The sequence below is a fragment of the Ceratotherium simum genome, chromosome X, assembly GCF_057802395.1.
Source record: "Ceratotherium simum simum isolate JZ-2026a chromosome X, ASM5780239v1, whole genome shotgun sequence".
Taxonomy (NCBI): Eukaryota; Metazoa; Chordata; class Mammalia; order Perissodactyla; family Rhinocerotidae; genus Ceratotherium; species Ceratotherium simum.
The window spans coordinates 43,146,622-43,171,879 of NC_141940.1; the positions used below are offsets into that span (position 1 = coordinate 43,146,622).

The following is a 25,258-nucleotide window of genomic DNA, read 5'->3' on the forward strand; positions in this document are numbered from 1 at the left end:
TCTTTCATAACAACAATATATTATTAAATAATTAGTACACACTTGTGTAAAATCTACATTTATTTCTCAAATTGATCTGGAATTCATATTTGGTGTCATGAGAGAAAGTAAACTGATCTTTTTTCCAATCAGATGAAGTCCCCCTAGCACCACTTAATTGAACAATTACTCCATTCTCCACTGACTTCTGCTGCTGTCTCCTCTTACATATGTTGAATTCACAACTATTTGCACCTAAAGCATAGACAGGAAACAACAGTGTTAAATGGAATGTGATAATAGGACTGAATGGGGGGTGGTGGTTTCTAGGCAGCAGGATGGGTAGCTGCAACCCAGAGGGAAAGAAAAAGAAAGGTAGAAAAGCCTCTTTTCTGTCAAAGAAGTTTTCCTTAAAGATTCCATCCTTGTGTGTGACACACAAGCCACTTGCTCTCATGACTTTCGGCTGATCACTTCATGAGTGTAGACCTCACTTTCCTCCTGTGTCTAGTGCAGATAGGATAGCACCTACATCACAGGATGCTGTGCACAGGAGAGCTAACCCGAGTAAGGAGCACCGGCTTTGGAGTCAGTCAGCCAGGTGTCTCATCCCTGGCTCCACCGCTAAAGAGCTGCGTGACCCAAGGTAATTTCCCAACTTTCTAGCCTATTTCCTCATCTGAAATATGTGGCAATTAATAGTAATTAAATTAATATTAATAGAAAATTAGAAAGAGAAAGTAATAGCGATTTTATGGGGTTGCTATGAGCATTAAAGAGCTACTGCATTTAAAGGGCTTAGCATAAGGGTGCCTGACACATACTAAGCTTTTGGTAAACCCCAGTTGTGGAGATTTTAATTTTGATCGCTGTTATTGAAGGATCAGGAAGAGAAAGAAGATTCAGCAAAGGAGACTGAACAGTAGGCACCAAAAGGTCTGGAAGAGAGAAACTATGAGACAGGGGGGTCATGGAAACCAAGGGAAAATAGTATCTAGGAGGGAGATGGTGCAAAAGAAGGTCATTCAAAGGCTGCTTTCTCCTGACAAAAGACTCATTTAATCTCTTGGCGACTAATGAGAATGAAGGGTGAAAGGAAGGGAAAAACTCATAATCTTAAATGAAGGCTGTCAGACAAAATTCTCTAAAAGCCTTCTTTCAGCTAACTCCCTTATTCTGATCTGAATGCCCAGGTCTCCCATGTCTTCCCAGTAGGGAAAATACATATTTCCTGAATAAAGGAAAAGCCAGTGTTACACAAAGTGAAATAAAGTATCAGGTTTGCATCATTTTGCTGAAATAAAAATTTAGACAATTTCAAGTTTACACAACAGAGAAGAGGATGGGAGAGGGCAGAAAAGGGGATGAATCACAGAACAGGTTTTCAAAACAGGGACTTGTACTGAATCCCCAAGCAAACTCCAGTTAAAAGGAGGGTGGTGGTAGGTGTAGCGTTTACTTATTTTTTTTTTTTGCTCTACCTGGTCCCAGAAAGAAATTATGACAGCATAAACTGTTTACCTGGGTAAATCATTCAACAAGCATGTATAGAGTAAAATTGAGAAAAGGTGAGCAAAAAGAGGAATGATATTGTAATCTAGGAGAGATGAGAGGGCAGATCAGCTCCAAGGGTAGATTTAGAGAGGTGTAGGAGGAATAAAGGGCTCTAAACCTACAAGAGTCAGGGAATGTTGGGGGCCCCTGTGGCTTTGGGGTCCTGAGTGGAGCTTCCTCCTGCCTGGGGTGGGGGAGAGATGGAGGTGGCTGCCAGGGGCCCAGAAGTGCCCCAGAGGGATGCAAGGAGTGGGCGTCTTGAGCCTTTGCTCCTAGCCAGTTCCCAGCTAAAGTGTCGGAGGCAGAGAGGCCCTCCCGGTCTCCTTCTGGCCATGAGGGTTAAGGCGGTGAGGCTTAAGGCAAACCTGGAATGTGGGGGTGGAGGAGGGGTGATGGCAGAGCACAGGAGCCTGAGCCTCCACCCCCTCCATGAAGAGAGAGTGTAGCTCCAGGGAGGGGAGGGTTGTAAGGTCAGACTGTGGGGTCAAGGATGGAGCAGGAGCAAGAAACCAAGGAGGAGCTGGTGGGGGTGGTTCTGGGAGGAGAAGCACTTCAAGGCAGGTCCTGGGTGTGGCAGCCCAGGGAAGGCTGCAGTGGGCTTCTTATAGTGCCTGGCTTCAACCTCTCCCTCGGGGCCTTAGCCTCGGGCCCCTTTGACTCTATTGTCCCTATCGAGCAGGCCATCAACTGCTAGTATAGTTAGAGCCCCAACACCCTCCTTCCCTCAGGACCACACAGCCCAGGGTTCCGTGTGAAACCTCTGGGTCTGCAATTCCTGCTAGGCTACGTGTCAATCTAGATGTGAGTCCCCTGCCTGGTCATGGGTCATGGTGCCCTCTCCCCTCTCCTCCTCCCCCCTAGCCATACAGCTCTATGCTTCCTCTCCTCCACACACCATCTCCCACTGCAGTGCATTCTGTCCGCTCATCCCTGTTTCCTTCCTGACAAACTTCCTCACGTCTGCATTCATTTCACTTCACTCCCTGCCTTAAATGAAATCATCCCCCCACCAACCTTGTCCTGCTCACAAGGATATGAAGTGATATACCTACAAGGAACATGGAACCCTCAAGGACTGAAGTCACACGTCATTTTTATTCACCCTCCCATATGAGACCATGAGGTGGGGCAGGAGCTGGTGTCCAGGAAGGTCCTTCTGTGCTCTCTCTCCCCTATTAATGCTCTCAGTTCTAAAAGGGTATGAGGGCTAATTCCCACGTTTTTTCACATGCCCTGGCATCCGGATTGCTTTTCATCCTTCCCTGGCTATTCCCATTTTTGGGGTCGGGGAGAGGTTAGCCTGGAGTCCTTGGGCTGCTGGTGTCCTCTAGCTTGTAGCTAGGGTGAGGCTTGGGGGGTGCTGAGGCTCCTGGTACTGAACTCTCATGAGTAGCTGCTTTCTCTGTAATTGGGGAGGAGGCAGAAGGCAGTGTCAGCCCAAAGGACAGTCTTGTTGCCACCAGGCGTTGTCCAGAAGCAGCAGTAGCAGCAATCTAATGAATCTACCCAGGGAAGGGCAAGCGGCCTCTACCTAAAGTGAACGGGAATGGAGCCCCTGAAATACCCATTTCCCATTTTTTGACTCCACTCCCATCCCATCATCAGATTTCTCAGGATGCATTAGAGAAGAAAGCATTGGGACATTATTAGTGGGTACAGACTTTTCAAAAAATTTTCAACAGCTTTATTGTGATATAATTGACAAAACAAACAGCGCATATTTAAAGTGTATTCAAAAAATGTATAACTTTTGACACATGCATACCCCCGTGAAACCATCACCACAAGCAAAAAAAAAAAAAACATATCTATTGCCTTCAAAAGTTTTCTTGTGCCTTATCTTTTGTCTTGTGCCCCACACCAGCCCAGGCAACAGTGGGTGCAGATTTGACTCTGATCGAGGAGACAGGTCAGGTTTGATAAAGGGCTCTTTGGGAGATATTCAGCCCATTTCAGCTTCCCTTTTCCTCATCTGTAAATGAGGTGCATAAAAAGTCCACTTTGCAGTATGATCTCCCTCCATTATAGCTTCCATATTTAGTTTTCTTGTTTATTTTTCTTTTATATTCCTAAAAGTAATATCACACACAGAGACATTAAACTTGATGCTTATATATATTCATTGACATAGAAGTCCGCAGCATATATTGTCTGGTGAAAAAATACACAGTATAGAACAGCAGCTATATTTGATCACTTTTATCTATACATATATCTATCTGGATTCACAGGTATAGGGAAATATCCAGAAGGACATTCATCAAAAGGCTGACAATGGTTGTATACGGGTAGAGAGTTTCAGGTAATTTGTACTTTCGTTTTTGTATTTTCCTTCATTTTTGAAGGTTTAACAAAGAGTTATACTCCTTTCATAAAAAGAATAAAGTCATCAAGGAAATAGACACATACAGAAAATAGACCCTTGTGCAGATGGAGGAGGGAGCAGGGACAGGTCAGGCGATCACCTCCACTTTGCTGGTATCCAGGACCTCTTCTTCCCCAAAGAAAGCCACTTTGTGGATTAATTCATGCAGATAGAAAGAAGCCTTCTGTCACCGCACCCCCCCCAACACATACCGTCGTTGTTCCCATCGCTAGTCTCTGAATACAGTTAAGGGTTCACTTAGGCATGGGTCTAGCACCTTACTGTGGTTCAGAGGGGTCACTGTGTTCGCCAGGGACCTCTCTTGATCCCTCCTCCTCTGTACGTGTCAGCTCCTGCAGGGTGATGATCAGATTCTCAAATACCTGGGCCTTGTTGCTCTCATTGTCACAGGTTTCCTTTGAGTGGCCCTCCTCACCACAATATGAACAACGGATTGTGTATTTTCGCTTCCTGGCCCTACGTATATCCTCAGGACCATCATTCTTATACCCAGAAGCACCACTGGTGGAAGGAGCTTGAGCCTGGGAACTGTTGGGAGAATCAATGACCAGAATTTGATCCTGAGGTCTGGCCCTGCCTCTGAGGTGAGGGGCATCCATGGAGGTAAGTAGAGGGTCCTGAGACTCCACCAGGATCACATCCTCATCTGAGTCATCGAGGGTATCATCTATCTCTATCACGTTGCAGTCAGCACTGCTGATCACTATTAGCTGAAGGCCCTGAAATGCCACAGGGCTTGCTGTCCTCTCCATGATTAGCTCAGATCTTTTGGGCCGCTTCAGTTTCATATAAGTGTCATTCCAATCCTCTTCCTCCCTTATCATCTTGATTAACTCCAGGAAATTAGGAAGATGCTCCTGATCACTTGCATACATCCTGAGAAGATGCTTCAGTCTGAAGCGCAGGTCTCCATTCAGCTCAGCCCCTAAAAGGAGTTGCTGCAGGCGAGTCTGGTTTGCATCTTTCTGAGCTATGACCCCTGCCTGAATAGCATTCTGGAGCTGCACCTCTAAACGGATCACATAAAGGGAGGCTTTCTCCCCTTGTGCCTGCAGAGTGTTAAAAAATTTACCATGGGCAGTGACACTGCTTTCAGACTCCCCAAATACCAATTTCATCGCGCGCAAGAAATCTGCCACGCTTAGGTTGGGGTTGGCCGCCTGGAGTAAACGCATGACCTCCCTGGCGGGGCCCCTAAGTGTTTTCATCAAGCGCTTGAGCTTTTCCTCCTCGGACATATTCCAATCTGGCAGGACCCCATTGATCTGGATCAGCCAGTTTTCAAAGGTTTCTTCCCCCTGGGCTGGCACCACCCTCCCGGAGAACAACTTCATGTTTCTTTCTGCCATGTTGACCCTTAAAGGACGAAGACTCCTCCCCAGGGACCTCAACATGGAATGGGCCCAAGGCGGCAAGGCTGTGTTCTGCCGCCAGCTATTACCCACACGTGAAATGATGCTAGCCATGACAGACGATGACGGTCTATCTGAATTTAACAAGATGCTCAAGCTTTTTAGAAAAGCCTAATGAGCAGGAGGAATCCCAAAAGCAATGTTCCCGGGTTCTGCCTTCCTTGTATCTCGGTAGGGACTGTAAAGAAAAGGAAAAAAAAAGGTCTATAAGGTAGTGGACTGCAGGGAAGCAATCTGCAGTCGCTCTCTCTACCTTCCTGAACACTCTGGAATACATTGTACATTTGCCCACTGCCCCAAAAATACCCTGCAGGAGTCTGGCAATTACGACCTTCAGGAGCTAGCAGGTGTTCTCCTGCTAGCAGGGTGCTCTTCGGAGCCACATCCATCCCCTCCTGCCAGTCCTCCAGGAGCGAGGGCAACTGTTGTTTCAAATTCTTGGTGAAATAGTGTATGGAGCCAATATTGGGCTCTCAAAATAGAGTGCGATGGTCTAAGTCTCACAGATTTGTGTTAATAAATAAGATCTCCATCAAACTCATGGCCTCAGGTCTCAACCACACCCCCTTCTCCAAGTTTCCCCCGTTATTAGATTCTTACACAGCTGGGAAACCAGTGAGCGCCTTTATTTCACTCGTAGTCTCTGCAACAGGTGCCCTCCGTGAAAAAGCTCGCCTCTGTCCAGCGGGGGTTGCAGATCCCAGTCCTCAGGGTGTCAAGACTGCGGGGTCGCGGAAGGCAGGGAAGGGAAGGATCAGAAACACGTCTCATCCCTCATCCTGCTCCCCCACTCTCAGCTTTAGCCAGACGGAAAATTCCCTCTCCCACCTTCTGAATACAAGCCAAAGCGAACCCTCCATTACATTTTCTCGGGGAAACCGTCGGCCTACCAGCTCTACAATCAGCCACACACAACTCAAGTTTGGATTCGGCTTTGATGGCCTGCCATGGCGAAAAGGAATAGGAGTTGGACACGCACACCCAAGTATTCCTCCCCGGGAAGAAATGAGGAGATGCAGAGGGGATCAAGGCGGGCAGCTTGCAATTCTCCTCGCCTCGCCCCTTCCTACCCCCTGAAAGCGCCCCCCTCAATCCAGGCAAATCCTACCCATTCAGCAACATCCATTTGAACCCCCACCTCCACCCTCAGCGCAGCTGGGCCACGAGAGTGCTCCCTACCCTGCCTCAGAGTTATCGATTCCCCAAGCCGGGAGCCGCCCAGTACTGCTGGGGCTTCCCCCTTCTCTCTCTGCGCCCAGCAATAGCACCCCCTTTCTTTACCTGTGCTCAGCTGGAGGGCAGCGGACGCTCTGATGTGGACAGCCGCGAATGCCGCCTTCTGGTCTCTGCAGCCCTGCAGGGGAAAAGGATGACGCCTCCTCGGCCGCTAAGCGACCCAGAGCTGCTGGATGGAGCTGCCTCGCACGGCCGCCCAGCGAGGGATAGCCCAGTAGAGGCAGCACGGTTCCCATGGCAGCCGCGGCCGCCCCCGCCCACCCGCTGGGCCCTCCCAGCAGCCGCTGCTTCTTTTAGCCTCTGCCCATTGAGACAAAAAAGCGTGATGAGCGGGACGGCGCGGCCAATCCGCGGGGCGCGGGGGCGGCCTCCCCGCTCAGCCTCCAGCCCCAGGCCATTGCTAGCAAAAAGGGGGAGCCGGCTGGCGGGGGCTGCGGCACACAGGCGCGGGAGCCGGCGCGGTGTCAAGTGCAGCTGGGACGCACGGACCGGGCCGATTTGCATTTTACCCGTGAGTTTGCTGCTTCCCCCTCGCTTCCCTTCTCCCTCTCCCCTTCCGCCTCCACTCTCCTCCGCGCTTTGAGACCGGATGCCTTAAACACGAGGTGGGACAGAAATCAAGTGAACAATGAGTTCCTCACCTTTGTATACGGGGAGGCGGGGAAAAAGCACTTACTGAGCGCTTTCTGCGTGCAAATGCGCTTGCACGGACGTCTCATTTATTCTTCTCAGCGGCGTTATGAGGGAGGTAGCAGCATGCCCATTTAACAGAGAGGGAACTTAAGCACCCAGGCAGTACGGTTAGGAGGTGCAGAGCTAACAGCTCACACCAAAGTCGACATGTCTGATTTCAAAGACTGCCCCTTGTAAACAATCCTCTCTACTCTCAGATTGAGGGTTAGTGGAGAAAAGCCCAAGTGGAGACGGGAGGGCCCATTTGGAACTATGTAGAATTACTGAGCAAGGACTATTATCTCCATTTTACAGATGAGGAAACAAAAGTTAGGCGTCTTGCCCTGCATCATACAGCAGATAAGTATCAGCATCTGATTTTGCACTCAAGTCTATTCTCTAAATTCCAACTATTTGCCCAGCTGAGCTGCCAGAGAGCATTTTTACATCAGTGGTCTCAAACCATCTCAGTAGCAGTCTTGATGTGATGGTAGTGCTGAGGGAGGGGGTGGGAAGGCAACGGGGAGAGGTGTGGGGAAGAGGCAGGCAATTTTTATGGTATCCACTGTACAGAAGAGGAAACTGAGGCACTTTCTCTTTTTTACACTATGTTTTACACTACAACAAGCTGCCTGTTTATTAAAAAAAAAAAAGTAAAACATGATTTCTACAGCTTATGACCCCAAAGGAGACAAAGCTCAGAGGGGTGAAATGACTTGCCTGAAATTACAAGGTGAAGCCAAAATTTGGACCAAGTCTCTCTGGTGCCAGAACCCATGCTGTTAACCGAAGTATAGGTACAAGGCTGGCTGCCTCAGAATCATTTTGGAGATCTTGTTAGAAATACAGATTCCTGAGTTCCACCTCTGGGCGATTAGGATTTACTAGGACTAGGGGTGGGGAGTGTGTTTTATATTTTTAACCAGTGCTGTAGTTAATTCTGAGGTGTAGGGAGGTTTGTGAACCACTGTGATGACACCATATCATGCTGAGGGTAATAAGTAAATGCGCCTGCTGCCAGTGTATCTGTTCACAGTGTATCTGTCATGAAGTGTAACTGCAGAGCAGAGGTTACTACCTAGGCTCCTTCCTAAAACTGTTTACAAAGAATTTGGACTCTATATTTTTCTAAGTCCATAGCTTTGTAGATTTTCAGATGAGTCTGTGGCCCAGAAATGGTTAATAATCACTCCCCTACAAGCATTCTTTGTAACATCTTCATCTTTCAACTTGTACTTGAGGAAGAAGTGTGAGAAATGAAACACAATTTAACCTAACCCCTGAACCACAGCTCTCTGCCGCTGATACAGCTCTTTCATTTCCTGGCTTGAGGATAGGTTGCTAGGTTGCCCTTCTGTGAGCTCTTGAGGGGACCTCTCCTTTGCTGGATTTGGCATCACTGGCCCCAGAGAAGGAGCAACTCCATGGAAACGGCATGCAGGGCTGTCTAGAGTGAATGGGCCATGAAGCCCAGTAACTGAGAAACCTCCATTTTCCATGACTTCTGGTTCTTGGAGAGCAAGTCTTACTTCCCTTCTGTAGATTGTGGCTAAGAGGCCCCTTGTGGGACTTGTTCTTGACTCCTGATGCTTAGAAGCAAATGAACAGTCTGATGCCCCTCGACTGCTGTTGGGTTTGTCTTCAGCCCACCAAGGTACCTTACCTGCACCTTTCTGCCTTCTTATTCACAACCCCAAGACCTAGAGTTCCTTGGAGTAAACAATTCAAATTTGCAGGTGAAGCACCTTCTATATGAGTACTGTGGCTTTTCTCTTGCAGATGGATCAGTGGGGGGTGGTAGAGGGTAGAGGGTGTGAGAGGTAGAGAGAAGGCTCACCTCACACAATCAGGGGCGATGCTGGCAGTAGCTCTTGGGCTTCCTTCAGACTCTTGCTTCTGCTCTCCCCAGTACCATGACATCTGATCCTGGGTCTCAGCAGACTCTTGTTCTGTGTTTAAATTGGCTTTATCACCGAATTAGGTGATCTGCAGTTCGGCCTGGTGGGGTGAGATCAAATATGACAAAGAATAGGTTTTAGAGCTCTAACAAAAAAAAAGTGAAAGGAAATGGATTGTGTAAAGGTGCCTGGATTGGGCCATTAGAACAAAGCGAGGGGCTCTTCATGCAAGGCTGGGAGGAGGATTTGCTAAGCTGGCTCCAACTGGATACAGAGCATCCCTTATCTCTGGCCTCATATGTGAGAGTGTGTTCCAATTCATGGCTCTAATGAGACCACATTTTCCAATTTCAACAAAGAAACCTTAAAAGCTTGAAGGTTAGGAGATAAAGCTTTCAGTTGAAACAATAATAGCTGCCCTTGGCTGCCTGCCTGCTCTGTGCCAGGAACTTTCCATCTGTTGTCTGATTTAAGCTTCTCAGCAACCCTGTTGAGACAGGCATTTTTATCCCATTTTGCAGACGGGGAAACTGAGTTTAAGGGAAGTTAAGCAACTTCTATAAGGCCACATAACTCGTAAGTGGAGGCACTGGGACTCCAGCCCAGGGCTGTCAAACTCCAAAGCCCATGAACAACTCTTATCTGCTGTCTTCCAAACAAGCAATTTAAAGTGCACTCTGCAGACAACCCAGTGCATTAGACTGATTTCAGCCTTTAAAACAATGTAGTTGTAACCTTACCTTTATTCTTGGATTTCATTTTCTTTTTAATGAAACTACTAATATATCTTATGGAGTAACTAATATCCCGGGTACTATGCTAAGCATTTTATATACTTCATCTCATGCAACCTCCATGACAATCATTATACAGATAAGGATACCGAGGCTCAGAGAGGTGAAGAGACTTGGCCAAGGTCATAAAACTAAGAAGTCGCACAGTGAAATTCAAACATAACGCTGTCTGACTCCAGAGCCCGTGTCTTTATGCTATAATGGGCTGCAGTGGGGAAAACAAATATGGCCCTCATTCTAAATCCGTCAGCCACAGCTCTGTCTCCTCCCCACGGCCTGTGTCCCAGTGCCATGCACTGCTCATGCTTGTAAGCCTCTGTGCCTTAAGCCTCTTCGTCAGCTTAGAATGCCTGCCCTCACTCCTCAACCTAATGAGAGCCTACTTGTCAGTTAAGGATCAAGTCAGATGCTCCTCCTCAGAGAAATTTTTTAGACACTCCCTCTCTCAGGTGGACTACATTGCTCTTGCCTTTCCACTCTGACCTTGATTAATGTACACTTTATTTTGCCTTCTAGTATAGTTTAGCTCATTGTTCACCAGTCTCCCCCACTAGATTCCCAAGCCCTTGAGGGCAGGCACCAAGTACTATTCACCTCTAGCTCCACGGTGCTTTACCCATGGTGATTTAGTGGATGATCACTACGTGTCTGTGAGCTAACCAAAGGACCAGCTGAGGGATGCCCTGAATGAACCGACGAATGGGAGGCTGGATCCTGGGGCAGTCACAGAGGCTGTCTGTCTGGACTAGACTGGCCAGGGGAGTATGGAATCCCTGGGCTCACTTTACTAGGCTCTAAACACAGGAGGCGCATCATAGGATACAAGGGATAACTGCTCAAGGCCGACTCCAGGCCCATTCTGTGGTCCCTACTTTGGAATTCATATGAAGGGGCCAGGCTGACCAGGATTGTTTCTATGACACCTTTACACTCACAGAAGAAAGATCTTTCCTGCCTCCCATGTGAACACAGAATTTGTTCCACCATACCACTGCCTCTGGTTCCGGCTGGCTTGAGAGTGACCTGTAGGAGCACGCGCTCTGTGGAGACAGATGGTGAGGTTGGGAAGCATCTTTTTCTTTTTTTCTTTAAATACTTTTTATCAAGGCCACCATGCCATGGATGCTCAACCACTTTATCTCATTTTATTCTATTAATTTTTGCAACAACCTTTGGAGGTAGGTCTATTGTCCTATTTTGTAGCTGAGAAATGGAGACTGAGTGAAGTGTCTTGCCTAAGGTCACACAGCTAAGTGGTGGAGGCAGAATTCAGTTTCGAGTCTGTCTGCCCTCAAAGCCTGGCATCTTAACAGAAAAATACATGGGAGAAAAGTGGACTCCTTCTTTCCCTGTTAAATGGAAAGAATTAGATTTATAAAATGTTGAATTAGATTTTTAAGGTAAGGTATTTCTAAATTATTGTTCACCTTTAATCCCTAAAAATGCTTGGCAAAAATGGCAGAAGGAATCGGGGATATAAAAGCATAATTCCTCTATCAAATATTGGCCCAAATTCCCCGGTGTCAACCCCCTGTGATATGCACAGTATGAGGATACCTAGAGAGCGGTTCACCCTGTCTGCTCATTTTATAACTGAGGTGGATGAGGCTCCAAGATGTCAATGAATTTCTAAAGGTCATACAGGAGGTTGATAACAGATCTGGCATTTGGAATGCTGGCCTGCCAAATCCTAGCCCAGTTGTCTTTCTGCGAAGTCAGCCTGCCTTGTGCAGTTAGTCAACACATGTTTATAGGTTACTCAGGAAAAGGTGGGAAGGAAGTGGAACATTATTGCACTCTGAGATAGAAGAGGGGACAGACATTTCCCTCACCACACATCCTTCTTTAGGTGTTGGTAAAACCTGGGGAAGAAGTCCCTTGGTAGGAGAGCTGGGGAATGTTGGGGGCCCCTGTGGCTTTGGGGTCCTGAGTGGAGCTTCCTCCTGCCTGGGGTGGGGGAGAGATGGAGGTGGCTGCCAGGGGCCCAGAAGTGCCCCAGAGGGATGCAAGGAGTGGGCATCTTGAGCCTTTGCTCCTAGCCAGTTCCCAGCTAAAGTGTCGGAGGCAGAGAGGCCCTCCCGGTCTCCTTCTGGCCATGAGGGTTAAGGCGGTGAGGCTTAAGGCAAACCTGGAATGTGGGGGTGGAGGAGGGGTGATGGCAGAGCACAGGAGCCTGAGCCTCCACCCCCTCCATGAAGAGAGAGTGTAGCTCCAGGGAGGGGAGGGTTGTAAGGTCAGACTGTGGGGTCAAGGATGGAGCAGGAGCAAGAAACCAAGGAGGAGCTGGTGGGGGTGGTTCTGGGAGGAGAAGCACTTCAAGGCAGGTCCTGGGTGTGGCAGCCCAGGGAAGGCTGCAGTGGGCTTCTTATAGTGCCTGGCTTCAACCTCTCCCTCGGGGCCTTAGCCTCGGGCCCCTTTGACTCTATTGTCCCTATCAGCAGGCCATCAACTGCTAGTATAGTTAGAGCCCCAACACCCTCCTTCCCTCAGGACCACACAGCCCAGGGTTCTGTGTGAAACCTCTGGGTCTGCAATTCCTGCTAGGCTACGTGTCAATCTAGATGTGAGTCCCCTGCCTGGTCATGGGTCATGGTGCCCTCTCCCCTCTCCTCCTCCCCCCTAGCCATACAGCTCTATGCGTCCTCTCCTCCACACACCATCTCCCACTGCAGCGCATTCTGCCCTCCGCCCAGTGGGGACCCTATTTATTTCACAACAAAATCCCTCAGCTTCTCAGATCTGCACTGAGCATTCATTTTCCCTTGATTCCAAATTTCCTTCTTGTTCCCTGACTCCCCGTTTACCTCTCAAACCACCTCACCTGCTCCTGGACCATTCTGGGATGGGAGCAATAGTTTAGAGTCCTCGCACTGCCTCTTCCCTCTGTATAGTGGTTCTGAACGAGGGGCGATTTTGCCCCCACTTCCAGGGGAAATATGGCAGTGTCTGGAGATATTTTTCTTTGTCATAGCTGAGTGGGTCACAAATGGTGCTATTGGCATCCAACGAGAAGAGGCCAGGATGCTGCTAAACATCCTACGGTGCACAAAATGGGCACCTACAGCAAAGAATTATCGGGCCCAAAATGTCAATAGTGTCAAGGTTCAGAACCCCTGCTCTATTATACAGCTACAGGTCTACAAGGTTAGGCTTGGAAATTGCCAGGTGTGAAGTCTTTTGGTGCCGAACTACCAGGAACAGCTACTTTTTCTGTTCCTCAACTGGTGGGTGGGGGAGGGCAGGGCGTTGCCATGCAACAGCCACAACATGGTCAGGAATCTACAGAAAGAGAGGCAGGGGAGACTCCCTGCTCCCCAAATTTACTACCAACTTTTAGAGAAAGTATCACACTGTAACTTTTGAATGTCTTTCTGCCTCTACGAGATAGTGCCACTTTTTGGAAAGAAAACAAGTTATTATTTTAGCGGTTTATTAAATGCAGAATTTCATGGGGTGAAAGTTGAATGAAATAGGTTTTGGAGCCCTCCTTCCACAATTTCACTTTCTTCAATCTTAAACCTTCTTTGAATATTAGAATATTTGCTGTGTCAGCAAAACACTATAGAGGCGACTGTTCAGAAAAACTAACTGCCTTTGTTTTAATTTAAGGTTGATTTCTTTCTTAAGAGTGTGCCTATTTCTCAGAAATTGGCCCGAAGAGTTGCTTGTTTCCTTAGAGCTGAGTTTCTTGGGGCTCTGTTTCTAAGCAGTGAAAATGATCACCAACAGATTTAATGGTCCATCTAACTTCTTGTTTTCCACTCTTGCCAGTTTCTTGCATCTGCACCCAGTTGTATTCAGCATGGGGGAACAGGACCACTCTCCCGGGAAGGAGCTTCAGCACCGGACACGAGCAGAGGCTCCAGCAAAGAAAAGCTGGCATTCCCAGGCCTACGCCCTCGGGGCTGTTTCCAACTTTATGTCTACTTTTCTGACCTTTCCTATTTATAAGGTTGTGTTCCGGCAACAGATCCATGCTATGGCAGTGTCAGAGGCTGTGCGACAGCTTTGGCATGAAGGCCCTCAGTACTTCTACCGGGGAATCTACCCACCTCTTCTCTCCAAGACATTGCAAGGGACTTTACTGTTTGGGACTTATGACAGCCTGCTGTGCTCTCTCTCCCCTGTTGGGCCACACTCCCTGGCACACCGCTGGGCTGCAGGGCTCATGTCTGGTGTGGTGGAGGCTGTGGCACTCAGCCCCTTTGAAAGGGTGCAAAATGTGCTCCAGGATGGTCGCAAGCAAGCTCGCTTCCCCAGCACCTTCAGCATTCTCAAGGAATTCAACTCTTATGGGCTTTGGGGGCGGCTGTCCCTGGGCTACTATCGTGGTTTCTGGCCTGTCCTTCTCAGGAACAGCCTGGGGAGTGCTCTGTATTTCTCCTTCAAGGACCCCATCCAGGATGGCTTGGCAGAGCAAGGCCTGCCCCACTGGGTTCCTGCCTTGGTGTCTGGGAGTGTCAATGGAACAATCACCTGCCTGGTTCTGTATCCTCTGATTGTGCTAGTTGCCAATATGCAGTCCCAAATTGGCTGGCAGAGCATGCCAAGCCTGTGGGCCTCTGCCCAGGACGTGTGGGACACTCGGGGCCGAAAGGTGTTCCTGATCTACCGTGGAGGCTCCCTGGTCATCCTAAGGTCCAGTGTGACATGGGGCCTCACTACAGCTATCCATGACTTCCTACAGAGGAAGTCTCATTTCAGGAAAGAGCTGAAAGACTGACTAGCTGCAGAAAGTGTGGCCATGGCAACTTTGTTATTCTAAGCTTTTCCAGGTTGGTCTAAGTAGCTTACTTCTTTGGCTTGGTTACCTAATACAACCACTCTATAGCATCTTTGAACTGTCAGTGCCCTAGAGAAGTTCCCAACTACCAGCCTGTTGGGCACAGACAAAGCCCAACAGGATTCCTTGGTCAGAAAAAGAAAGTCACCTCAGTCTATCCACAGCTTCAACAGCCTCAGACTCAGGAGGACTTTGAATAACTTGTAACCCAGATGAAATGCCATTCCTTTAAGGAATCCCTTGACAATAAGAGGAAACTTTAAAAGATGACTTTAATTAGGCACTATGAGTTCTGGGACCCCTCCATTTGTCCTCCAGACCAAACTGAGCGGAAGACCAGGAACTCTAGTTTCAAAGAACTAAGCTTGACTCTTATGATGGGGATTCCATAGAACTTCTCAGATGGCTACATTTTCATGACATTGTTTACTACCCCCACCACCACTACTCTCACTTCTCAAGGTTGTAAGTCCTAGTTTCAAGGTGGCAGTTGTGGCTGGAAATCCTAAATTAGACTTGCCTCAAGGGATCAAGTGTCACAGGAACTGGTGGGGCTGGAGGTGGGAGTGAGAAGAGATGTGGTCCCTGGATGGATGGAAAGAATAGACTTTGAGGAAAGAGATTTAGTTATATGCAAAATAGGAAAATTTACTATAGATTGCTTGGTGTTATCTGCTGGGACATTTTTGATAGCAAGGCAATAACATTTCCTAGAAACCACTTGAGTTTCCCTAAGAAATCTGGAAGTGAAATGACCATATCTCTTCACAAATAACTGCATATTTTATTGCTGTGAATAAATATAGTTTCTGTGACATGAATTAAAGATCAGAAATCTTAGCCTGTCATTCAGAGCCATTCAAAATATGGTCCCCATATAACTTGCAGCATTTTATACACCATTGCCACTTAAATAGATCTCATACACCAGCCAAACTGGACTATTATTATCTCCCCAAACAAGCCACAAACTTTCCCATAGCCATGCTTTGGCCCACACTGTTCTCTCCATCTGTAGTGTCCCTTCTCCACATGCCAGTCTGCCATAATCCTTTTAGTTCCTCAAAGCCCAGCTCATATGCCACCTTCTCTATGGAGCCTCTTTTGATTGCCCACTGAATATGATGTTAATCTCTTGTGAAGCCCCTCTCCAATAACACTTCATACATGGCACTGATTCCATTATGTCACTGATCTCATGTGGCCCCATGTTCTTTTTGGTGTTCTTCTATACCTCCTACTAGACTGTAAATATCCTTGAAAGCAGGGATTCTTGTACACATTTTAAAATCTCCCATTGTGCCTAGGTGCTGAGTAATGTTGGCTGAATTCTTGAATTGATTGTCAAGCTGTGATACGGTCTTTCTCCTCAGGGTGCTGTCCCTTGTACATGAAGATGATGTTGACTCACTGTCAGCAAGGCACATGCCTTTGAGGTGTGATTTTATTTTCTTTTATTACTGGATTTAGTTTTGTGCTAATGATAATGATGCTGCTGCTGATGATAATAACAGTAATAAAAATGACTTTCAACTGGAACATTTGATGAGTTTGTGTTATTGATGGCATGTGTGCTATTAGCAATACTATAGGAACTGAAATTTCACAAGCAGAAACATATTGCATAACTGTCCCATTCATTTCAACTCTGGAATTTTGAGGATTTACAAGATGACAAATGTTGCAGATTTCCCCTTATAGATGATATCGTGATGATGACTTCCGCTTGCCCCTCCTTATCGAACTGAATATGTCATTTATAATGACCTGATTATAGATCCTAGTAGTGATAATTCCTCACTGAGTATCACAGAAATTAAAGACATAGCTGTAGGCGATATGAGATCAGAGAGCATTTACCAGCGAGGTTAACAGAAAACAGCTGGTCCAGAATAGCTGCAGACAAGTTCCCATGTCTGATCCCTGTGCAGACTTGGACAGGGTGGGACAGAACTCTGCTTGTGGATTCAAGGATGGGGAACACAAGGTCTGCAGAAGGGAAGGAAAAATAGAACAGCAGCTAGTTATATTTCAAGGCTAGCTCTCAGAAGGAAGAAAACGTTATTTACAAAAATTCATAACTTAGCTATGGCTTTGGTTTTTAAGCTGAAAAGAAGGGCATAAACTACCATACTCCCCCACTCTTATCCAAGAGACGCATTTATTTCCAAGTACGCCATCGATTTCCACTTATGTCACTGTGTCAGTTCATGTCCCTTTCTTCATTTTAACTTCTTATTTAGAAATAATTTCAAACTTATAGAGAAGTTGCCAGCATAAGTAAAGTACAGAGAACACCCATATACCCTTTACCCAAATTCACCTCATTCTCTATCTACACACACGATATTTTTTTCTTGAACTATCCAAGAGTTGCAATTTTAATATTTCTACATTCAATATTTGTAGATTCAAATTCATTTTAAAAGAGTATGTGTTTTATCTCTATGACAATGTCACAGTTAGTTATTGTAGAATATTAGAAAATGAAAACTCATGGCATATTTTAAAGCTACATTGGTGGTAATTGTTTAAATTTACTATGTTTGCCTTTATAAAAACTTTAAATTTACATTATGTATGTTACTACTTGAAGTATGCAATTATAATATAAACACGGATTTACAACTAAGGCATGTTATAATTTAAATAATTGATTTTTACAAATTGGTTCATGTAACAACAGGCAAAATTATAAAATTATATAGATCTATCAACTTTTTTCCATTTCAATCTTCTGAGTAAAGTTTAAGAATGTAATAGTTTTTTATCTAGTAATTTGAAATATAAATATTTAGTTTTGTGATATTAATGTGGTTATATTTTCTGACATTTAAAAACTACTTTTGGACTTGAGATCAATAAAATAAGGAGGTAATAAATACATATGTCTATTTAAAACTTATAAAATGTAGAATTTAACACTAAAGGTACTTGGTATAAAAAGTTGAAAGAAAAAGAATAAAAATCCCTGTATAAGCCCTGTGTATTTTTGTCTAACTATAAACTGCATCAGTTTTTCTAATGCTCAAGGTAAAATAATAACTAATATATAACAACTATTATCACAATTATATGGTTCATTAAGACTTAATTTTGCTTTCAAAATTTATTTGTAAATATTAAATAGCCTTATAATTTACATGTTTGGGATAACTGCATATAGCATAGTATATTAAAGTTAATAAAATAATGTTATATATGAGAGAAAAAACAAATCAGGAGAAAAATGAAGTTTTCATAAAAGAATAAGATTTAAAAAATACTATATTTCCCTATTCTGTTCACTCTCCAACTTATCTGTTTCTTTCATACCATCTTTTCCTCAAATCTTCAACACCTCCTCCCCCATCTTCAATCCCAGTTGATGTGTTTGCTTTCCATTTTATTAAGAAAAGAGAAGCATTCAGAAGAGAACTGCCAATTAAAAGAACATTTATAAAGCTATCACTCATGTAATGATCACCCTGGATAAGAAATTGAACACTTTGATAACCCACCTCCTTACTCCCCCAGCCGCCAGCCCCCTCACTGGTGACATTCCTCCACCCATCCTAGAGGTAACCCCTATCCTGACTATTGTGATATGATTTACTTGCTTTTCTTTATAGGTTTATCTTCCGTACTAACATTCTTAAACAACACAGTTTTGTTTTACAGATATTTGAACTTCATATACTTTATATACTTGGAATTGTGACTATCTTCTTTCACTTCACACTATTTGTGAGAGTCATCCATGTTGTTTCAGGTAGTTGTAGTTATTTCATTTTTAAAATTGTGATAAATTTAATTTTAAAAAAAGTCTGTTTCTTAGAGCAGCTTTAGGTTCACAGCAAATTTGAGAGGGAGATACAGAGAGTTTCCACATACCCCCTGCTTCCATACATACATAGCTGTAACCACGGGCCTACTAGGACCAGTTCAACTGACCCCATCTTATCAATAGAGTAATTAAGAGTTGTTTTTCAGGATCTGAGAGTTCCCCCTTGTCCAGGTCAGGCTGGTTGAGACCACCAACCAATCAACTGGGCCTGCGCAAATGCTCCATAAGTGACCCTTTTGACATCAAGGGGCTGAAAACTCCACCCCCAGATCATACCAACACCACCATTTTGTGAACACGCGTCCTATGAAGAGGTACGAAGCTTGACTACACTTGCGCAGATCATCAATTACCTCACTTCTCCCTACCTCCAATCATCTATCTCTGCATTTCAGACCGCCCTGCCCTTCATCCCATAAATTTTGCCCCAAGCCCTGGATCAGGGAGATAGATCTGATAGCCCGTCCCTCCTGTCTCCTTGCAGATCAATCTCACAATAAAGCTATTTATTTTTCCGAAAAGCTGATGCCATAATAATTGGCTCTTTATGTGCATTGAGCAAGAGAACCCCAATTTTGTGTGGTAACATAGCCGCCCCCATTATCAACATCCAACACCAGAATAGTACATTTGTTACAATTGCTGAACCTATATCATTATCACTCAAAGTCCATAGTTTACCTTAGGGTTCATTCTTGGTGTTGTACATTCTATGAGTTTGGACAAATGTATAGTGACATGTATCCACCATTACAGTATCATACAGAGTAGTTTCACTTCCCCCAAAATCCACTGTGCTCCACCTATTCATCCCCTTCCCCCAACTTCTGGCAACCACTGATCTTTTTACTGTCTTCATAGGTTAATCTTTTCCAGAATTTCATATAACTGGAATTATACAGTATGTAGCCTTTTCAGATTGACTTCTTTCGCTTAACAATACGTGTGTAAGGTTCCTCCATTTCTTTGTGGCTTGATAGCTCATTTCTCTTTAGCACTGAATTAGATTCCATTGTCTGGATGTATGACAGTTTTATTTATCCATTCGTCTACTGAAGAACATCTTGGTTGCTTCCAAGTTTTGGCAGTTATGAATAAAGCTGTTGTAAACATCCGTGTGCAAGTTTTTGTGTGGACATAAGTTTGGATAGATACCAAGGAGCACAGTTACTAGATTGTGTAGTAAGCATATGTTTAGTTTTGTAAGAAACTGACGAACTTCAAAGTGGCTGTACCACCAGCAATGAATGAGAATTCCTGCCACTCCACGTTCTCCTTAGCATTTGCTATTGTCAGTGTTCCGAATTTCAGCCATTATAATTGGTGTGTAGTGGTATCTCATTGTTATTTGGTTATTTCACTTTTATTGCTGTGTATACCATCATATGAGTATACCATAATTTATCCATGATAACTTTGAGAGACATTCTGGTTGTTTCCAGTTTTATTTTTTTTTTTTTGAGGAAGATTGGCCCTGTGCTAACCTCTGTTGCCAATCTTCCTCTTTCTTTTTTTTCTCCCCAAAGCCCCAGTATATAGTTGTGTATCATAGTTGTAGAGTTGTAGCTTTTCTATATGGGACACCTCCTCGCATGGCTTGACGAGCAGTCCGTGCCTAGGATCCAAACCAGTGAACCCCGGGCCATAGAAGCAGAACGCGCAAACTTAACCACTATGCCACCAGGCCAGCCCCTGTTTTTGACTGTTACAAAACAGAAACACAGGTATCCCTAGGATATTTACCTAAGAGTGGAATTGCTGGCTTATAGGGTATGGGCACCTTCAACATTACTAGATGATGCCTAACTTTTCCTAGTGACTAACTTTTCCTAACTGGCACGGACCAATTTACATCCTTACTAGTAGTGTTTAACAGTTCTCATTGCTCCACCTGCTGGCCCACAGTATTATCAGACTTTAATTTTTGCCAATCTAGTGGGCATAAAATGGCCTCTCATAATTTAATTTTCCTGATTACTAATGATGTTGAGCATCTTTTCATATGCCTATTGGACATTAAGATTTCTTATTTTGTGAAGTATTTATTCAAGACATTTTCCAATTTTTTTCTATTGAGTAGTGTGCCTTTTTGAAATTAGTTTGTAGGAGTTATTTAAATATTCTAACTTTAGTCCTTTGTTCTATACATGGGTTTCATATGTCTTTTCCCACTTTGTCTTTTATTTTTTGATCATTTTCTTGATGGTCTCTTTCAATAAACAGAAGTTCTTAATTATAATATAGTCAGTTATCAATCTTTTTTCTTTATGAATAGTGCTTTTTGTGCCTTTTCAAAGAAATCCTTCTCTATCCCCAACATCAAAAGATATTCTGATATGAATATGAAGATATTTCTCTGTATTGACATTTAATATTTCTACAGTTTTGCCTTTTACACAGGTTTTTTTTTTTTAAAGATTTTATTTATTTATTTTTTTCCCCCCAAAGCCCCAGTAGATAGTTGTATGTCATAGCTGCACATCCTTCTAGTTGATGTATGTGGGACGCGGCCTCAGCATGGCCAGAGAAGCGGTGCGTCGGTGCGCGCCCGGGATCCGAACCCGGGCCGCCAGCAGCAGAGTGCGCGCACTTAACCGCTAAGCCACGGGGCCAGCCCTACACTTAGGTTTTTAATATACTTTTGTGTAGTGTGTGAGAACAGAGATCCAATTTCATTTTTTTCTTTATAAATACCCAATTGCCCCAATATCATTTGTTGAAAAATCTCTCCTTCCTTCACTCATTCACAATGCCAACTCTGTCAAATACCAAGTGTTCATAAATTTTTGGGACTGTTTGTGGCCTTTCTGTTCTATTCCATTGGTCTATTTGTGTAATCTTGTGCCAATATCGTATTGCCTTCATTACTGGAGATTTGTAATAAGTCTTGATATCTGGTAGGGAAAGTCTTCCGACCTCATTTTTGTTCTTCAAGAGTTTCATAACTGTTCTTATCAATATCTACAATAATAGATGCTGAGATTTTATTTTCTACAAAAATTATTGTTGAAAATTTAATTTTTGCCAAAATAACTGTTGAGTTTGTTTCTTTTGTTTTTGTTTTTGTTTGGTTTTTTTGGTGAGGAAGATTGTCCCTGAGCTGACATCTGTTGCCAATCTTCTTCTTTTTGCTTGAGGAAGATTGTCCCTGAACTAACATCCGTGCCAATCCTCCTCTATTTTGTATGTATGTGGACAAAAATAATGGTGTAGATTCTAATTTTAATTTTTCTCAAAGTTTCATAATATTTTTCATTGTGTCTAACATTTTTTGCTGGATTTTTATTAGTTGTAGAATTTTCTAAAAAATTGCTAACAGTAAAAAGGGTTCTCAGGAATGGGATTATAATGAGTTTCTTATAGTTAATGCTCTTCTGTTTTATTTTAAGGGAGAAAATATATCTTGTGTTAATAAATCAGTTTATATGTCTTGATCCCTCGTATTGACATGTTCAATATAATATATTATATATTGATTAATATAATATAGTATTATCTATAAAGATGCCAATAATTCATTAAGTTTTCAAAAAATAAACAGTACACCTTAAACAAATTACTATGTTAATGAAGAGGAACTGTGGGATGGAGCACTAAAAGCTCAGGATGTCTATATCTAACTGCCTACTTGACATTTTCATTGAGATGTCTTATAGGCAGCCCAAAGTTAATATGTCAAAGATCAAACTCTCAATTTCCCCTACCAACCTGTCCCTATTCTTCCCACTTTTAGACCTGCAGCCCTTGTTCAGCACCTTGTTATTTTATACCTGAACAACTGCCACAACTCTTTTTAATGGGTCTCCTTACCACCTTCTAATGTGAACATTGGACAAAATCCAAACTGCTTTACATGGTATGCAAGGTTCTGCATGATCTGACACCAGTTTACTGTTTCCACTTTATTTTTCTGTACTTAAACATTATGAATCCTGATGTTCCAACCATACAAGACTACTAGGTATTCCCTGAGTGTGCCCTACGCTTATCTTTGTTCTTATTTTCCCCTCTACATGGAATTCCATTGCTCCCGTTTCTTCCCTCACCAAATGATAGCCATCTATTATGACACAATTGAAATGTCATTTCCTTTATGCAGGTGTCCCCAACATTCCCAGGTAAAATTAGGTTTAACCTCTTTTCCACTTTCCCCTGGCACTTAGCAATCTTGATGTAGCACTTACAATCACAGAAGTCATAGAATCATAATGGTAGACTTGGAAATAGTCTTGGTGATCATGTGGTCGAACTTCCTCATGCTATATAGGGCCAGAGCAAGAATCCAGGTCTTTTAATCTGCCTTGCCTCTTACTTATTTGTGGACATATTTTATGTCTTTCCCTTGACAGGTCACTGGGGGCAGAGATAGGGTCTTCATTTTTGTGTTCTCCATGATACCTAACACAATCTATTACACATAATGGATATACAAGTGTGTTTTAATTGACTTGAGAATTAATACCAGAGGGATGGATAAAGTAGAGGTACCATTCATAATAGTTAATGTTTATTGAGTGCATGCTTTGTGCCAGGTACTATACCAAAGCTTTACAAGAATTATCTAAATTATCACACAATCGTATGAGATAATCACCATTACTAGTTTTCTTTTGTCCAGAAAATCATAGCCAGTAAATTGTAGAGCCTCGGCAAGAATCTGAATTTGTCTAATTTAGATCTTCTGCTTTTCATTATTGTGCTATAATGCAAAGCAACATGGTGGGAACTCAAACATGATGAGTCTGGAATATGGTTAACGGATGAGAGGCTAATTTTTATTTCCTGGAGGACTTAACAGCTGGATTTGGAAAGGTACCTTGGGACTAAATTGTGGAAGGCCTTGAATGTCAGACATGGTATGAGAAGTCATCTCCTTTCCCCCACTTTCCATCTGCACCAGTCTAGATCCTGATTACCTTTTGAGGCCCAACTCAGACACTACTTATTGTCTGAAAACTTCCAGAATCCTCCAAGTCACAATGAATTGCCCCTACTTCCATAGCTTTGTTTATATCTCTGCTATGTCACATAGTGTTACTTTCTTTTTTTTTTTGAATTATTTTATTGAGGTCATATTGGTTTATAACATTGTGTAATTTCAGGTGTACATTATTATATATCAGTTTCTATGTAGACTGCATCATGCTCACCACTAATAGTCTAGTTTTTATCCGTCACCATACATATGTGCCCCTTTACCCCTTTCACACACTCCCCACCCACTTCCCCTCTGGTAACCATTAATCTGTTCTCTTTATCCATGAGTGTTTATCTTCCACATATGAGTGAAATCATACAGTATTTGTCTTTCTCTGTCTGGCTTATTTCGCTTAACATCACACACTCAAGGTCTATCCGTGTTGTTGCAAATGGGACAATTTCGTCTTTTTTTATGGCTGAGTAGTGTTCCATTGTACATATGTATATACCACATCTTCTTTACCCATTCGTCAGTTGACGGGCGCTTTCGTTGCTTCCATGTCTTGGCTATTGTGAATAATACTGCAATGAACATAGGGGTACATAGATCTCTTTGTATTGTTGATTTCAAGTTCTTTGGATAAATATCCAGCAGTGGGATAGCTGGATCGTATGGTACTTCTATTTTTGATTTTTTAAATTTATTTTTAATTATTTTATTTTTTTATTGATGTTTTAATAGTTTTTAACATTGTGAAATTTTGGGTTGTACATTTTTGTTTGTCCATCACCATATATATGTCTCCCTTCACCCCTTGTGCCCACGCCCCACCCCCATCCCCATAGCCCCTGGTAACCACAATACAGTTTTCTCTGTCCATGTGTTGGTTTATATTCCACATATGAGTGAGATCATACAGTGTTTGTCTTTCTCCTTCTGGCTTACTTCACTTAACATAATACCCTCTAGGCCCATCCATGTTGTTGCAAATGGGACGATTTTGTCTTTTTTCATGGCTGAGTAGTATTCCCTTGTATATATACACCACATCTTCTTGATCCAACCATCAGTCGAGGGACACTTAGGTTGCTTCCACTTCTTGGCTGTGGTGAATAATGCTGCAATGAACATAGGGGTGCATAAGCCTCTTTGAATTGTTGATTTCAGGTTCGTTGGATAGATTCCCAGTAGTGGGATGGCTGGATCATAGGGCATCTCTATTTTTAATTCTTTGAGGAATTTCCATACCGTTTTCCATAGAGGCTGCACCAGTTTGCATTCCCACCAGCTGTGTATGAGGGTTCCTGTTTCTCCACATCCTCTCCAACATTTGTTGTTTTTTGTCTTGGTGATTATAGCCATTCTAACGGGCGTGAGGTGATATCTTAGTTTTGTTTTTATTTGCATTTTCTTGATGATTAATGATGTTGAACATCTTTTCATGTGCCTATTGGCCATCTGTATATCTTCTTTGGAGAAGTGTCTGTTCATTTCCTCTGCCCATTTTTCGATCTGGCTGTTTGTTTTTTTTTTGTTGTTCAGTTGTGTGAGTTCTTAATGTATTATGGAGATCAACCCCTTGAGATGTATGTTTTGCAAATATTCTCTCCCAGCTGGTGGGTTGTCTGTTCATCTTGATTCTGGTTTCGTTTGTCTTGTAGAAGCTCTTTAGTCTGATAAAGTCCCACTTGTTTATTTTTTCTTTAGTTTCCCTAGTCGGGGTAGGCATGTCATCTGAAAAGATTCCTTTATGACCAATGTCAAATAGTGTGTTGCCTATATTTTCTTCTATGAGTT

General features: G+C 43.6%; 2 protein-coding genes across 2 annotated transcripts; one reads left to right on the forward strand and one right to left on the reverse strand.

The window, feature by feature from the left end:
- Window positions 1–3,187: 3,187 nt before the first annotated feature.
- Window positions 3,188–6,759, reverse strand: ZCCHC18 (zinc finger CCHC-type containing 18). The gene is made up of 3 exons (XM_087427770.1): window positions 6,613–6,759; window positions 5,932–6,052; window positions 3,188–5,509 (listed from the first exon to the last, which is right to left on the reverse strand). The coding sequence occupies exon 3, from the start codon at window positions 5,383–5,385 to the stop codon at window positions 4,177–4,179; it is 1,209 nt and encodes a 402-aa protein (XP_087283896.1). The 5' UTR covers window positions 5,386–5,509; window positions 5,932–6,052; window positions 6,613–6,759; the 3' UTR covers window positions 3,188–4,176.
- Window positions 6,760–6,964: 205 nt separating this feature from the next.
- SLC25A53 (solute carrier family 25 member 53) lies at window positions 6,965–16,253 on the forward strand. Its single transcript, XM_014797361.2, has 2 exons — window positions 6,965–7,078; window positions 13,703–16,253. Exon 2 carries the CDS (start codon window positions 13,734–13,736, stop codon window positions 14,652–14,654), a length of 921 nt encoding a protein of 306 aa, XP_014652847.1. The 5' UTR covers window positions 6,965–7,078; window positions 13,703–13,733; the 3' UTR covers window positions 14,655–16,253.
- Window positions 16,254–25,258: the final 9,005 nt, after the last annotated feature.

Excerpts from the sequence above, each read along its gene's own strand:
- ZCCHC18 (XM_087427770.1), bottom strand. The coding sequence starts at position 5,385 with ATGGCTAGCATCATTTCACGTGTGGGTAATAGCTGGCGGCAGAACACA.
- SLC25A53 (XM_014797361.2), top strand. The coding sequence starts at position 13,734 with ATGGGGGAACAGGACCACTCTCCCGGGAAGGAGCTTCAGCACCGGACA.